This window comes from Centrocercus urophasianus, unplaced genomic scaffold, assembly GCF_019232065.1.
Source record: "Centrocercus urophasianus isolate 14NV4802_14NV808 unplaced genomic scaffold, USGS_Curo_1.0 seq_11, whole genome shotgun sequence".
NCBI classification, from domain to species: Eukaryota; Metazoa; Chordata; class Aves; order Galliformes; family Phasianidae; genus Centrocercus; species Centrocercus urophasianus.
This window is the reverse complement of record NW_024884253.1, coordinates 80,828,574-80,843,554: the sequence shown is the minus strand read 5'-3', so window position 1 is coordinate 80,843,554 and position 14,981 is coordinate 80,828,574. Positions and strand designations below refer to the sequence as shown.

The 14,981-nt window shown below is 42.7% G+C and overlaps 1 protein-coding gene across 1 annotated transcript in view; it reads right to left on the bottom strand.

Moving 5' to 3' along the window:
• Window positions 1-6,261: 6,261 nt before the first annotated feature.
• The window catches only part of RIOK1 (RIO kinase 1), a 15,062-nt gene continuing 6,342 nt past the window's right edge, over window positions 6,262-14,981 (bottom strand). Inside the window, exons 9-17 of the mRNA XM_042839924.1 lie at window positions 13,903-13,989; window positions 13,291-13,428; window positions 12,877-12,980; window positions 11,194-11,300; window positions 10,617-10,682; window positions 8,799-8,918; window positions 8,576-8,629; window positions 7,795-7,938; window positions 6,262-6,476 (exon numbers count right to left, since the gene is read on the bottom strand). Of these exons, the coding sequence (XP_042695858.1) occupies window positions 6,366-6,476; window positions 7,795-7,938; window positions 8,576-8,629; window positions 8,799-8,918; window positions 10,617-10,682; window positions 11,194-11,300; window positions 12,877-12,980; window positions 13,291-13,428; window positions 13,903-13,989 (931 nt within the window). The 3' untranslated portion in view covers window positions 6,262-6,365. The remainder of the gene's footprint in view (window positions 6,477-7,794; window positions 7,939-8,575; window positions 8,630-8,798; window positions 8,919-10,616; window positions 10,683-11,193; window positions 11,301-12,876; window positions 12,981-13,290; window positions 13,429-13,902; window positions 13,990-14,981) is intronic.

Genomic DNA, 14,981 nt, shown 5'->3' with positions numbered 1-14,981 from the left:
TAAAAGCCCACCAAATCCAAAACCGAAATACACAACAAAAAAAATCAAACACCAAGCAACATTGCCAGTAGCCATTCCTGCTCAACAATCCCCCTCTTATGGCCTCTGAGAGCTTCAAAGCAGACACAGATCTCCAGGCTAGGTTAGAGAGCATCCTAAATCCAGTGCTGTAGGCTACAGGTCCACACAGTCTGCAGAGATCAGAGGCGGGTTGTCGCATGCCATGAAGAAAGGCCAAGTCTGTCCTTATTTCTGCCCTTTGAAAATAAACAATCATAGGGGAAGAGAGTAACAGCTGTCAAACTGTGCTTACAGCTAGTTCTTATGGGAAAGCAGTTACTGTCTATTGCATTACACAAGATTGTAGTTTATGCCCACAAGTTTGAACAGCTGCAGAGTGGCATCCTTAGGATGTTTTAGGTTCTCACCACAGGTCTTCATACACACAGGAAAAATGTCTCCTTGGAGTTTGTCATGTGCTGCCTGCAGTCTCATCCTAAATCCATCATTAACACCAGCTGGAGCCCTGCCCAGAACAAATTTTGACTCTATCACCTTTGAGAGCATAACACTTTGCCCAAGAACTACAAATTCAGGAGAACTAAAAGGCTTAGGTGCCACATACAGATCCATCAAATTTTACATCATTAGCACTGTTCATACACTAATTCATTCTCAGCAGACCTTCCAACAGCCTGAGCAGCTTACTTCTCCCTCTAGAGGATATGAAAATAAGCACAAGGAAGTAAGATCACATCAAGACAAGGAAAGCCATGAGACACTAAGGTAGAGCTCAGTGGTACTGCTTCCAAAGTCTATCAGTGTTGTAGAAGGACAAAAAGTACAACTGTAAAAACAGCAAGTTACAGATTTATGTATTTATTTTTTTACAGCAATGCCATAGAAACTCAGAAATGAGTTCTCGTTCAGCTTCCTGTATTTAAATTATCTGTGATGCTCTTTACCAAACAGCATCTTAAATTTCATTAAAAGTGGCAAAACCATTTCTGAGTGCTTCCTCACTCACTGAGTGTCCAAATACTTTCTCTGTAAAGAAATGGAGACAGGCAATTCCATGTAAACAGATGGGAGACCTCCATACGCTTCCCAACCGCTGCGGTCTCTCATCATTCTGCAAGCATCCCCAGGGAGCATCCCATAGGTTTAAGGATACACTGAGAAGCACTCGACATGTTCTGTATTGGTGCCTCACCTCTACAACTTCCCATTGCTAAATAAAGTAATGGAATGTTCATGGAATCCTCTTCCACCTCTGCAGCCATACATCAGTAGCATCTCAACTGGCCATGAACAAAAGCTGCAGGGCACATTCATCCTCAGAAAACAGCAGCCTCACTTCTTTCATATCTTGAGGGACCATCGCTGCGACTCTTGTCTGGGCACACATGCCAAAAGCAAGCGTGCCTGAGCTATAGAGGCCTGCCTCAGCTAGTTTTGTATTGTTCAACCAAAATATTTTAGCACAGAAATGAAATGAAAACTCTCTAAGCAGCCGCTCCTTGCATGCAAAGCTGGTTCTACTGGCCTCACGATGGGGAAACTAAATCCACAACCTCCACCTCCCAGTCCTTCTATTGCTATGTGCTGTAAGACCCACAGCATGGGAGAAGCAACAAATCAACGTCAGACTGAAGGACTGGTGAAGTCCTCAGAACCGAGATGCAGTTTCACAACAGTTCAGAAGGCAAATTGGCCATACTGCATTTTAGGACGATGGACAGGGTGGGGAAAAAAGTGAAGAAAACTCAGACACCTCACAGATCAACTTTTATGGAACAGAAGATACCTGCTGAGAGTACTTCCTTCTTACTCCTCTCCTCCCACTGAGGCTCAGTGACTGGCAGTTGAGAACTGCTCTGGAATGTCCTACAATAGGACTAAATTGCTTTTTTATGCTTTTGTCTTTGATAGCACAGTTGTAAATAGTTCCACTGTATGACGTACGCTTTCAAATATCACTAGATCTTTTGGCTGTGAATTCCAAGAAATGCATCTCTCCAAATATCTGACCCATATCTGAGAATCTGACGCCTTCCACATGTTCAGTCTGTCTAAAAATACAAAGTTACAAAAGTTAACAGCACCTCAGCATTAGAGAGCTGACTTTCAACCTCTGCTTACCTGCACTGTTGTGGGCTGTCCCAAGAAAAGTACTTGTACCTGCTTCAAACCAACCCTCCACCAGGTTAAGCTTCCTTTAACTACTATCGCAGGGTTTGGTGAACAACACTTGAGCATTAACTTTCTTTGCTGTTTCCATAATTCCTTAAGCCTCTCATCCTGGTTTTTCACTTTCTCCTGTCCAAAGTGAGGAGCCTCAGCTCTCGCCTTGACTGCTCTCCTCCCTGCACTGACACCACAGGGTTGAGCCACCAGTCTTGGGATGACCATGGGTGATGCTACCACAACCTCCTCACATGGCAGCTGATGGCACACACAGCACCAGACCGGGGACAGAAGCATGCCCTGTGGGTTCATGTTCTGAGCAGAACTAAATACCAGCCTTAGGATGTGGTCTTCTTCACTATACTTCCCCCAAACAGGGCTATAGTCCTCTCTTAAATTACCCCACCTGATTCTCCAATTGAACATTTTACATATGGGTGTTTTGATTTCATAGGTGGTATTTCAGATACTTAGTCTTTATATTTTAGCCAGAAAAAGAGTGTTAAAGCAGTTCAGTTAGCCGTGCTGTTTCTTTTGCAGCTGTAAAAACTCATACCAATTGCCTGACAGAACTGCGTTCCCATCCATTTTCGGAGAACGCAGATAACAAAACATGCATACTTTGACAAACGTGTCAGACAATATATAGTCCTGCTTACAGAAACATTCCCAAAGCCACGGTGACAAAGCAGCTTGAGTTCAAGTCATGACAGCAGTGCAGATGTTTTCATTCAGAAGGGGGAAAGAAACTCATCTGGATGCTACGTTTTGACACTTGAATACCCTGTGAGCAATAGAATGAAGGAGCAGCAGATCTGCGGTCAACAGAAAGGAATTCTCTCCGCCTAAGGGATAGTTATCACATCAGCCTCAGCACTGCTGTAACCCATCTCAGCCATCTGCAGCAGCCACAGCCCACCAGTTACCCATGGCCAACCTCTACACAGTTTGTTCACTCATGTTGCTCCACAGGGGTGTTACACTTCCCACAGCCCTATCAGTAACTTCCATAAGAGAGGGGAAGAAAAAGAGGAAGTGTAAAGCAGCAGCATTACCTTAAGCTGCTTGTGACCCAGTTCTTATAGGAGGTACTGGCATTCCTACCCTAGCAATACTCCACCTGCAGAGATAACAGTGACAGAGCATGCAATAAACATGTTGCTCATGTTGCTACGGCAAATGCAAAGCAAGTAGGCTTCTTCAGATCCTATTATTCAGGAAAAAACACCCTACCTCATCATACACTGATGTCCATACAACATAGCTTTCAAGTTCAAACTAGCATAGGATATTCAGTTTTTTCTTTAGTACAGGATACAAACAAATGCCAGTCCTTCTCATCTACTCCACCTACCACTAGACTGACGTCATTAGGTAGTTGTGTGTCCCTGATGTATCTTTAATAGCCTATTTCCTGCTACAGAGTTCACCAGAAAGGAGGCTCACCTCATGGCCCTTGCCCAAAGAGCTTCTGGCCCACCCAGTGCCTGTGGACTTCTCCACACCTCAAGCCTGCAGTAGCCAGGGCACATGAACTGCTCTCACAGCCCACCTCAACAAATGCATTCCCAGCTGCAAGTTATCCTCAGGTCACCTGCACTTGCAAAACACAGGCTCTTCTGTGCTCCTCATTTGTGCATGCTCCTCCACAGATGCTTTGCAAATACCTAGACTACATACCTAGAGAAAAGCACCTGAGGCAGAAAGTCAGCTTTGCATAGCCTTCTCAGGTAGTCCTGCTGCACACAGCTGCAAGCAATGCTCCTAAACAGCTGATTCAGGTCCACCTTCACACTACCAGATGGCTAGAGCTGGGCAAACTTGATCAGGCTGTGCAACACAGCCTGGAGGGGAGACGAGGCTATGTGAGCTGGGACAGTTCTTCTTCCCTCAAGCCCTGATCACAGAAGCCTCCATTTTCTCAAGTGCTTCCTCAGGTAAGGAAGGCAAAAGCCCTCAGTGGCACACACACTCTGGCTCAGTAGCTTCCAGGCGCAACACCAAGATCCAGTATTTACCCTCATCTTCAGAGTTCCCAAAGAAAATGGGGCTGCCTCTGCATCTGGCAACCCCAACCTCACAGCCAGCCACGAACCGGTTTTCTAGCAGAGAAGCCCACTAGTGGCCTACTTGAACTTAGAGCAGAGTTTGTCAGAGATTCATTCAGGCTTGGCCCATTTCACAAAACACACTGAGGTTTGCCCAGTGCACAACTCTGTGCTAGAAGAAAGCAACAGAAGGGACACAATTCCCTGCTAACACCTCCAGTCTCCCCCCCTCACTACCCAGTGCATCACTTTCATGAAACATGGATGTTATCACTGATACACCAAAGAACTGTTAGTTTGTGAGAAGAGTGACTGATACAATGTGATCCAATGGCAAAGTGCAGAAGACTTTTTGCATTCAAGACAACCACCAACCATATTAACTGCAGATATAATGAAGGCCAACTTGCCTGTTACTACGCAATTCCCATGATGGAAAGCAAAAGCAGAAAATACGTCAATGCAGCTAGTAGGACTAATTTTTGCCATCAACAGTACTTGCTCATCTCAGAACATAGGTCTTATGCCCCTCCCTTCCTTCACTACCAAGTTAGAGGCAGTCACCTTTTTTGCACCTGATGTAATGTCATTTTCCAAACTGCATGTGTTTTTCCGTGGGCTCTCAACAAACATCCCTACTTGCTGAGGCAAAACCAGTCTTGCTTCCCAACATGTTCCAGCAATCCCATCTTCACTTACATAAACATGTACATAACAGTCTATCGGTCCCTGTGGGGACAGGGAGAAAAGGAGGGAGGTGTCTGGAAGCACTGACCACAATTCTAACCAAAGGAACAGAAGGGGTTGTAGAGGTCAAGCTGAGAAGTGCAAGCAGCCCACATTTCTTTGAGGAAACGTGCTCCTTAGTGGAGCAACCATGTGTGCAATTGGCCAACATCTCAGTCTTTGCCTGTGACCATCCCACAATCTCTTATGGGTGCGGAAGGGAAAGAATAGAGAAGGAAGCTTCACCCTGCCTCTGGCCAACCCATCATTGCTTGATGCCTGCTGATGGATAACAGCCTTCTTCTATCATCAAACAACGTGTGTCCCATAAGTGTAATCCCCAGGGCATCAACTCCACCCCTAAAATGGGAAAACAAAAAAAAAAAAGATTTTTTTTTTTTTTACTGAACTCAAAGCCCTTGTCTGTGTTGGCACAGGAAGTCCTGAAACTGTTGACAGCAGGAAAAGATGACTGATGAACAAGGACGACACCTCTCTCAAGGCTTCTGTCAGCCTCAGCAGCCCAAGTTGCTGCCATGAGAAGAGGTGGGATGTTTTGAATATGGCACCTTTGCTCCAACACAAAGGACTCTTCAAACTCTGCCAGCTGCACCCTATATACACCTTAGCACATGGACTGGTAGTGCTGAGGCACACCACAAACAGCTTCCACGACAGCTTTTCCACCCTGAATTTGAACAAATGCAATCTTGATGTCCAATATTCAGCCTACAAAAAGGTATGTCCTACTTTCCTTAAGAGCAACACTGCCCCATGCTGGGGTCAGCACACACAGAAATATCACAGCTTTAGTCTGTTTAGGCATGCCTGTCTGGTTGCTTCAAAAGGGAACAGGGCAGTGAGAAAAGTTGCCTCCCAAATCATGAAATTCAGCTTTCAGCAAGATAACATCAAAAGGTGATGAAAGCAAAGAGGCAGCAAGGTTACCTGCAGATAGCTGCAACAGCCTGCAGTAGACAGCTAGCTTAAGTTGCTGCCTTCACAGCACAGAAGCACAGGCCTTTACTTGAAGTAGTTTTCCTATCTTTGTTGTTCCCCCCTCCTCCAAGGATCTGTTTGAATCAAATCAACGCTCTGGAACAAAATGAACCAGCACACACACAGTGTAAGACAAGAGAGGAAGATGCCACAAACAAAATCAATGCGAGTTTAACAACAAGCTGAATCTTGAAAAGGATTTTTAAAAGCTCAAATGAGTTGAATTTGTTCCTTCCTGTTGCTAAAGCCACAGCATAAAGTCTGGTCAAGTAATCACACCACACTGCCACTGAGACCACCCTCACAGTTAGTACTGTATGACGTAAATAAAGGATTTTTAATTATAAAAGAAAGTGACTCATTAACTAGAAACAAATCAGTCCTTTCCCCAAGCCAAAGTTGATCTTATTTGCCCTTCTTCATTTTCGCAGTCTTCTCTCTCCGCTTCTTCACATGCTTTGGGACTTTGTTTTTTCTCTTTTCTCTTTGGGCTTCTTTAACCATCTTTTTCCTCTCCTATGAAGAACCAAAACACCATTCATTCAAAGCCAGCAGGAATAGGAGGTTTGAGCAGGCCTATCAATCTAAGTTAATTAATACATCACATCAAAAATGCAGGTCTAATGAAAATAACTTTGAGAGGGAGAGAGGAAAGGAGAAAGGAAGCATAATATGAGGGTAGAATTGCACACTGGTAATGACAGTACAAAATTCAAACTAGTTAAAACCTGACTTTCATGCAGCCTTTGAAGAAAAGCAACAAGATGCACTCATGCTATTTATAGCAAAGATTCCAATAGAAAGCCTGATGCAAGTTTTCTGCTACCCCTAGGGGCTACGGTAGGATGTGTTTTTACTCAAACAAAAATACTGATCTAGTAACTGCTGGTAACTCAGAGCAATCCAATCATCATCAGGATTGGCTAGAAAGGGTGCTACGTGACTGCAGTACACTGGAATTCCTGCTAGACAGTAAAGACTTATCCATAAGGCTGAGAAGTGACCAAGACCTCCCTGCTTCAGATCTGAAAGGTAGCAGCTTTAGATTAGTACAAAAAGCATCTAAAAGAGCACTGCCATTTTATTTCATGGATTTGAAACCCATTATCTTTCCTAAGGGAGAAAAGAAAAAAATATAAACAGACCCAGAAATCTAACAAACCCCCACAACTCTAATACCTTAAGCCTAGCAAGTTTCATCTTTCTTTTGCACAGCACCTAAAAAGCTGCCGTCAGGCTCTCACCCATGGGGGTGACTCCACAGAAAAGCATCACAAGAACTAAGGATATTTGTTCTGTAGTTTGGAAAACAAAACCTGAGAAACACGTTATTTCCCTCACACATCTGCTTTCAGTCTTCTCCCTGCAGCAGTGCTTGTCAGCCTGTACCAACAATATGACAAAAGCCACTGTAGTACAGACATTGTCACCAAGTCTCCAGCTGCAAGCATCAGGTGGTCTCAGTTTCCTGGACAAAGGGTGGTTCACCAGGAGCCACATCCACCAACCTGCACAGCAAAGCTGGAAGGTTAGCCAGAGGGACTGAAGATCTGCCCAGGTTTCACTAAGCTCTGCTTTGCATACCCTAAAGCTCTCTGCAGAGATCTCTCTTCTAGCTTTGTTTAGGCTATAGAATGCTATGGTATAATGTTCCTCTTGACAAAAACATCATTAATAAAGCATCCATAATGAAATTTGCTTCCTCTGCTCTTGCTCTTCAGAGAGGAAAAAGCTCACAGCTTGTTTCAGACTACAAGTAGGACAAACGAGGTGTAGATTTTTCCTGTCATGGGGGCAGATGTCAAAAACTGTACATTTTTTTCCTACAACTGACCTTTTTATCCATAGTAGCTACAGCAGGAAGATCTTTGGGATGCCGAAATTCTTTACAGCTTGACTCAGAGTCCTCTGAGCTGCCACCATCATCATCAGAGCCTGTTTCTGACTCATCCGTCTTCTTCTCTAGAAGTGCAGGAATCTGCAAGATGTATCAAGAGGGAGTTTATCTCAAACCCAAACTCTGGAGCCTAGGAGTAAAATATATACACACATATATTGAAAAAAAATATATCTATAATCTTCTACAAAGAAACCCTTGAGCAAACTTGTGTCATTTCCTCTATTTCTACAGCTATCATTGAGTCTCAAGAAGAATCAAAAAGAGGTTAATTCAAACTAAGAATATCTAAAATATACAACACAGGAACTTTAAGGTTAGGGCTCACAGCACAGATGTATTGACACTCCCAAACTGATTTCCTTAAGTTATACACTATTTGCTAACACAGATGAAAGACAATTTTTAATTATAGTTGGATCATACCAAAATCTACCTTGGGGCCACTGCAGATATGCTTTAGTGCAAACACAAACATCTACACTGCAAAACACACTTACTCTTAAACAACACTAGAAACTGGGCTGCAGCCTGATCCCTTCCCTGATTTTTATTTCCATTTAGTCTACACCACTGCCACATAACGGGCAGAAACAGCCACTCCATAGACAAAAGGCTTGTTCCGTGGTCTCAGCTGCAAGATGAGGCATTCCCTGTATTCCTTTAAGTATTTTTATGAAAATGGGTACAATGAAGGATTTCAAAGAGGCCCTCTCACCTTCTGAACGCCAGACAAATCCTTCTTCAATCCTGTCACGGTCTGGTAGAGAATCTACATTCAGAGACACAGAAAAAAAATTATTTTACCAAAATGCAAGCCTTACATCTTTCTACCCAAGGAAAATGAGTCTCAAAAGATAGCAGTGCAAGCATCAGTACTAACCAGATAATTGGAAGTATGACACTAGATTCAGTATTCTACACCATACGGACACACTCACATTATCTTGCTGAACACACAATGCCAAATCCTCTTCTTTCAATTTCATCATTATATCCACATCTCTCTCATAGTTTTTAACTTCAGTCAAAGTTCGAGGTATGTAAGCCTTCTTGAACACCTAGGAAAACAAAGGGAAAACAGATTCAGTCATTTATATAGTTTCATGATGTTCTTCCATACTAATTAAGCATCACTAAAGGAATAATCACAAGGGATTTCATAGCTTAGAGAAGCTCAGAACAAACAGGAAGTCACACACCACATTTTGAACTGCAGGTTATAAGTATTTATTTTGCTGGAACAGATTCTTCACATGCAACCTACAAACCATTGCAGCTCATGGTTAACAAGGCCCCTATGTTAGTACCATTACTAGCAGCCACATAGGAACTTCTCCAATCCTCCCAACTTCCTCTCAACCAATTTGAGTTTCATATTCTAAGAATTTTCCCCAATGTTTTTACTGTTATGTTTGCAAAGCTCTCAGGAGGCAATTCCATTAAAACATGCTGATACAACTTAATGTCTTTATGCAATAGTTCCTGCTTCAACATAGACTCCAACTCAAAAAGGAGTTACAGTACCATACTGGTGCAGGACTAACTGCAGCATCGACAACACATTAAAATTTGTCAGGCTATCGTTTTCAGAGCATCCTGCAACAAACTGAAGTATTTTACTTTTCTCTTCCACAGTATCAATTCAATCCTAGAACAAACTAAGCACACTTAACTGCTTAACTACTAGATTAAGTCTTGTGCAGACAGCACAGACCCTGTCTCTAAATCATCTGTTCTTCTGAGAGGTGGTACAAGCTAGTTGAGCTAAACTGAGAACTCTGAGAGTGAACTTGAACTTTGCTATTACTTAACCGTCTCTTACAGGACAGTACATTCACACGTGCAAAGGGATAAACTGTTTGCTAAAAAGCACTTATAATAAAAAACACTAACATCTGACCAGCTAATTCAAAAGGAGTTGTATGCTCAAGAGATCTCTGGAAATGAAAACCTTTAACCGGCCAATTTTGAACCAGAAGCAGTCAGTAAAACCTACAGAGCCCCAAGAGAAAATGTCTTTGGTATATCAAGCAACACAGACTCCAATATTAAATGCTGGGTGAACTAGAACAAAGAGGTTCTTGCTGATATAAGCTCTGCCCAACACTAAGGTGTTGCTTTATTTGTGTGTGGTGTGATTTTTTGGTTTTTAAACTCTTCTCAGTGGACAGGCAAGATTAAAAAAACAAATTAAGATTGTTTCATCTTCACATCATCTTCACATCAAGATTTGCCAGAACATTAGCAGTTTTCAAACATACCAGCAGAAAAGATGTAAGATGGCTTCTGCTGTATGTAAAAGCAAGGGAGGGAAATAGTATGTGGAAGAACTGAAGTAGACTGGGAACAAGGGCAGACAGGCAATTTGGTCAATGCATGCATCTGAATATGATGTGAATTCTCCTGGTCTGTGTATCAGCAGTCCGAAAACACTGACACAACCAGACTTCTACTTAGCTGGGTTTTATTTGTTTTTAAACCAAACCTGAAGTGGAAGATTCATCAAGGGACCTAGCTACAAGCAAACACACCAGTTTAGATAACTGAGTATTTGTTTTTTAGCACATGATCAATGTCACTTAAGCTTTTATACACTACATCCCTCAATCCTTCATATCTCAACTAGTTCAGGACATATCAGCATCACAGTGTTTTGTTTATCAACGGTGCATTTTGCCAAATAAAACAGAACAGTCTTCACTGTTCAGAAGAGGACAGGCTAATTTTGATTTCATAGCAGGAACAGAAATCCTCACTTCCTCATCCACTTTATCTTGGCTGGATCTCTCCTCCTCTGTTCTTTTTGATGCTATTTCCATTGCCTACAGAAATACAAAACAATACAGTTATCACTCTTTAGAATCGCATCGTTTAATCCAACTAACCATTCCCATCTGTATGTATTTCTGCCCGCACTTCGGTCTCACTCACAAAACTTCCCCATAGCAATGCCTCGAGCGACACCTAATGGTAACCAACGTTGCTGCAAGTACACGTACAACCGCAGATCTGCTTTATTAACGGGGCATCCACAGCCTCCTTGGGCAACCTGTTCCAGTGCATCACCACCCTCTGTGTGAAAAACTTCCTCCTAATATCCAACCTAAGCCTCCCCTGTCTCAGTTTAAAGCCATTTAAAAAACCATTCCCCCCCAGTGACGTTGCTCGAGTCACCCCCTTCTCCACTCAGCCCACCCTGCAAACATCCAGCATCTCATTTACCAGCCAACTTCAACAGCAGGATACAGGGCACACAAAGCGAAGGGGTCTGAACTAGTTCTGAGTTTATCATTCAAGTCTACCTACATGAGCAACAATGCCACGTGGCCTTACCTTTGACAGATAGTCATCAATGTTCTCACTTGTGATAGAAGGATCAGTAATAAACTCAAACAGTTCCCTCACAGTCATCACTGCAACATTGTGCTTTTGGAAAAAGCCTATCAGCAATCAAGGGCAGAGACAAAAAACTGTAAGTGTTGTGCAATACATGCAGCAGTGATAGTTACAACAACATAACAGCATAATTTTCCCAAAGTGATAAATACTGGAAGAAACAAAGTGAGCAACTGTTAAGTCAAATCAACTTCAGTAGGAACCATGCTGAATAGAGCAGGGGATGAAGAGAAGGAGGTAAACAATTTGAGATAAAAGTAAATAGTTGCAGTGGCTGAGATGAAAAATGTATTTCAAATAAGGAAAGCAGACCTCAAACTTCTGTCAAAGAGCATCTGAAATAGCCACTGAAACAGTACAGCCTGCTTATAATCCACCTGAATGGAAGAACACATGGGACACATGAACATATCGGAATTTTTCTGTTACCATGCTCAGACTTGCTTTCTTGAGGCAAGCATAAATGATTTTGGAGGTTTTGCTTCAGTACTGAAAAACAGCAGTGAAACACACTAAGGACTACTTAGTAATTGCTCCCTACTAACAATCTTAGAAGATATCTCCCCCATGAGAAATTAATCATAGAACAAACAACAAAAAAAATTAGTTTGGTGGCAGCTCTCCGTGCTCATGGAACCACAAGTCTTAGCAATGCCCACAGCTAGAAGGTGTCTTTTACAGCCTCTGTACAACTGCACAGAGAAAGCTGCAGTGGCAGAAAAGAAAAACAACCAAGAACACTGCAAGTCACTGTGGCAATGGCATTTAAAGAAAACAAGCCAAAAAAGCATTAAAAAAAGAGCAAGGGTGCAAATATTTGAGTCAGAAGGGAGTAATGGAGAGGGCAAAGAAGAAAGGAAGAAAAAGGAACAATTAACATACTGAGTATTGAGAAATACACAGCAAAGCGTACACAATTTCTTCAGACTTTCAGATGTCTCTGTACAATTGGAAAAATCATAGTAAAGAAAGGGGGGAAGGAAAAATCAGCCTGCTGTGACAGATTTCATGTTCTTGGGCAGAAACACAGACTACCAGAACATCTTTTTCTCTTGCACAACATAAGTACACTCCTATGAACTCTTTTTTTTTTTTTTAGCCACAAATATTATCGTAAGGTACCCTGTTAATCAAAAGTACTACAAGTCTACAACCTCTAATAAATTAGTCTATGCCTTTACCTTCTAATCTGACCCGACAAAAAAAGGAAAGGAACTTTGTGATACAACTCTTGCCAATTGAGGAATTCCAGCTGTGGATTACACACTCACAGAAGGACACAGATCAGTATGCCTGCACAATCTTTCAAATGTGAGGGAAGTTAAGATCAGTGCTGCTGCAGACTAGGACTCTGACATCTTCTTTCTCTTGTAAATCTGAGATGCAGATGATTTCTAGCAAAATAGGCTGCACTGCCTGCTGAACTTGGCATAGAAGACAGCACCCTGAACAACCCACGAGAACCCAGGAAGGAGAGCAGGCAGCTTCTACAACCAGAGTTGTATATAACTCAAAGAATGGAAGAAAGAATACAGTTCACCTTCTTAAAAACAAACACACTTAAAGAAAACACTGTCAAAATCACCTATCAGAACAAGCACACAAGAGCAGCCTGCTCACCATTAACATTGGCACAATCCTTTCGTAGAAACTCCAGTGCATGCGGGTGGTCATGCTCCACTGCCTGGGAGACATCAATGATGTACACATCCCCACTGTGGTACCTGTGGACAAGCAAGGCTGCACTGAATCCAGCACTCTTACATGGCAGATTATGGAGGGACAGGGAACAAAGCCTGTTTCAATCTTATGAGCCAGCAAACACACTCAATGTATTTCTCAAGCATGCATCTTACATACTAGAGCCAGAGCGGTGTGAGGTTGGGTTAAAAGCTACATAATTGATAAATTGATTAACAGTCACAAAAAGGACTCCACCCTCCCTCACAGGCAGGTTAGTGCTCTCTAAATTTATGCAAAGATGCTGCCAACACATACATTTCAGATGTCACAATTCAAAGGTTAAAAACATACAGCATATTGAATTCACTGAGATCTGCATGAACAAGTCTGGCATCTTGGTACATTCTTCTCATGTACTGGATGATCTGCAGGTACAGCTCCCGGACTTTTGAGTCAGATAACTGAGCATTCTTCAGCAGAGGAGCAGGCCTTAAAATTGCAACAGAAATAATAGAAAGTGAGTACTTTTCTTCTTCTTCATCACAGCCACCAATGTTAATTGCTGTACCTGATCCTTTCACTCCATATCAAGCAAATTAGCATGAAAGGCAGCAAAGCTTGATACATGCTTGCCAAAGATACCGTAGCTCTGCTTCCAATATAAACTAAGAAATCAGGCTATGCTACTGTTTGCTCTACAAAATGATAATCTATCTTCAGGTGAAATTAGGAAACCTCTCTAGCCCTTGTTCTCTGCTTAGAATTGTTCCAGAATCATGCAGACTTTCTGCTGTGGTAGCTGGCAAAATCTGGGTACTCTACAGGTGGCACACACACATAAGAGCAACATGTTAAATTCAGAGGCCTAAAGAAATAGTTAAAAACAAACCAATGCTTTATGTACAAATCTTTGTGGAAAGCTACTAGTAAGAAGAACCATTTCAATTTTCGAAGGATACATACCTATCTCCTTTACCAATAAAGCCCATGAGAAGCACATGACTTCTTAGCATAATTGGCTCTGGGCAAGGTATTTGTGCTGTACTCAACCTGCAATACAGGAACAAAATCATAAAAAAAAAAAAAAAAAAAAGATAAATACAAACTAACTCTACTATTTGCATTGCAATAGCACCTACAGCAGCTCTGCTGCTTTAACCATCAGACACAATAAGAACTCTTCGGCTCAAGGAACTTGTAGATACAAAGACTGAAAATTGAATGCAAAAAAAACCCCACAAGCTTTCTGCACTGATCCTTCTCTAAGCACCCTGGGTCAGACAGAATATTTGCACTGTTAATCTAGGATTAACCTGTATTACACAGTGTGCTGTTACTCAGCAGCAGCTGTTTCTAGCTCCTCCTCTCTTTTCAGTCAAGTCAGTGTACACATCAAAGAGCTCAGAGCACAAAGCCAGAGAGAGAAGTATCTTTATTTCATTTAACATGAGCCAGCAGTGTGCTCTTGCAGCTCAGAAAGCAAATGGTATCCTGGGCTCCATCAGAAGAGGAGCGGCCAGCAGGGACAGGGAGGTGATTGTCCCTCTCTACACTGCTCTTGTGAGGCCCCATCTGGAGTGCTGTGCCCAGGTCTGGAGCCCCCATTACAAGACAGACAGGGAGCTGTTGGAGAGGGTCCAGAGGAGAGCCACGAAGATGATCAGGGGACTGCAGCACCTCCCCTACAGAGACAGAGTGAGGGAGCTGGGCTTGTTCAGCCTGGGGAAAAGAAGGCTGCGGGGTGACCTCATTGCAGCCTTTCAGTACCTAAAGGGAGCCTACAAACAAACAGGAGGAGAGTCAACTCTTTACAAGGGTAGATAACAGCAGGACAAGGGGAAATGGTTTTAAACTGAAAGAGGGAAGATTTAGGTTGGATGTCAGGGGGAAGTTCTTTACTATGAGTAGTGAGGTGCTGGAACAGCTGCCCAGAGAGGCTGTGGATGCCCCATCCCTGGAGGTGTTCAGGGCTGGGTTGGATGGGGCCCTGGGCAGCCTGGTCTGGTATTAAATGTGGAGATTGGTGGCCCTGCCTGTGGCAG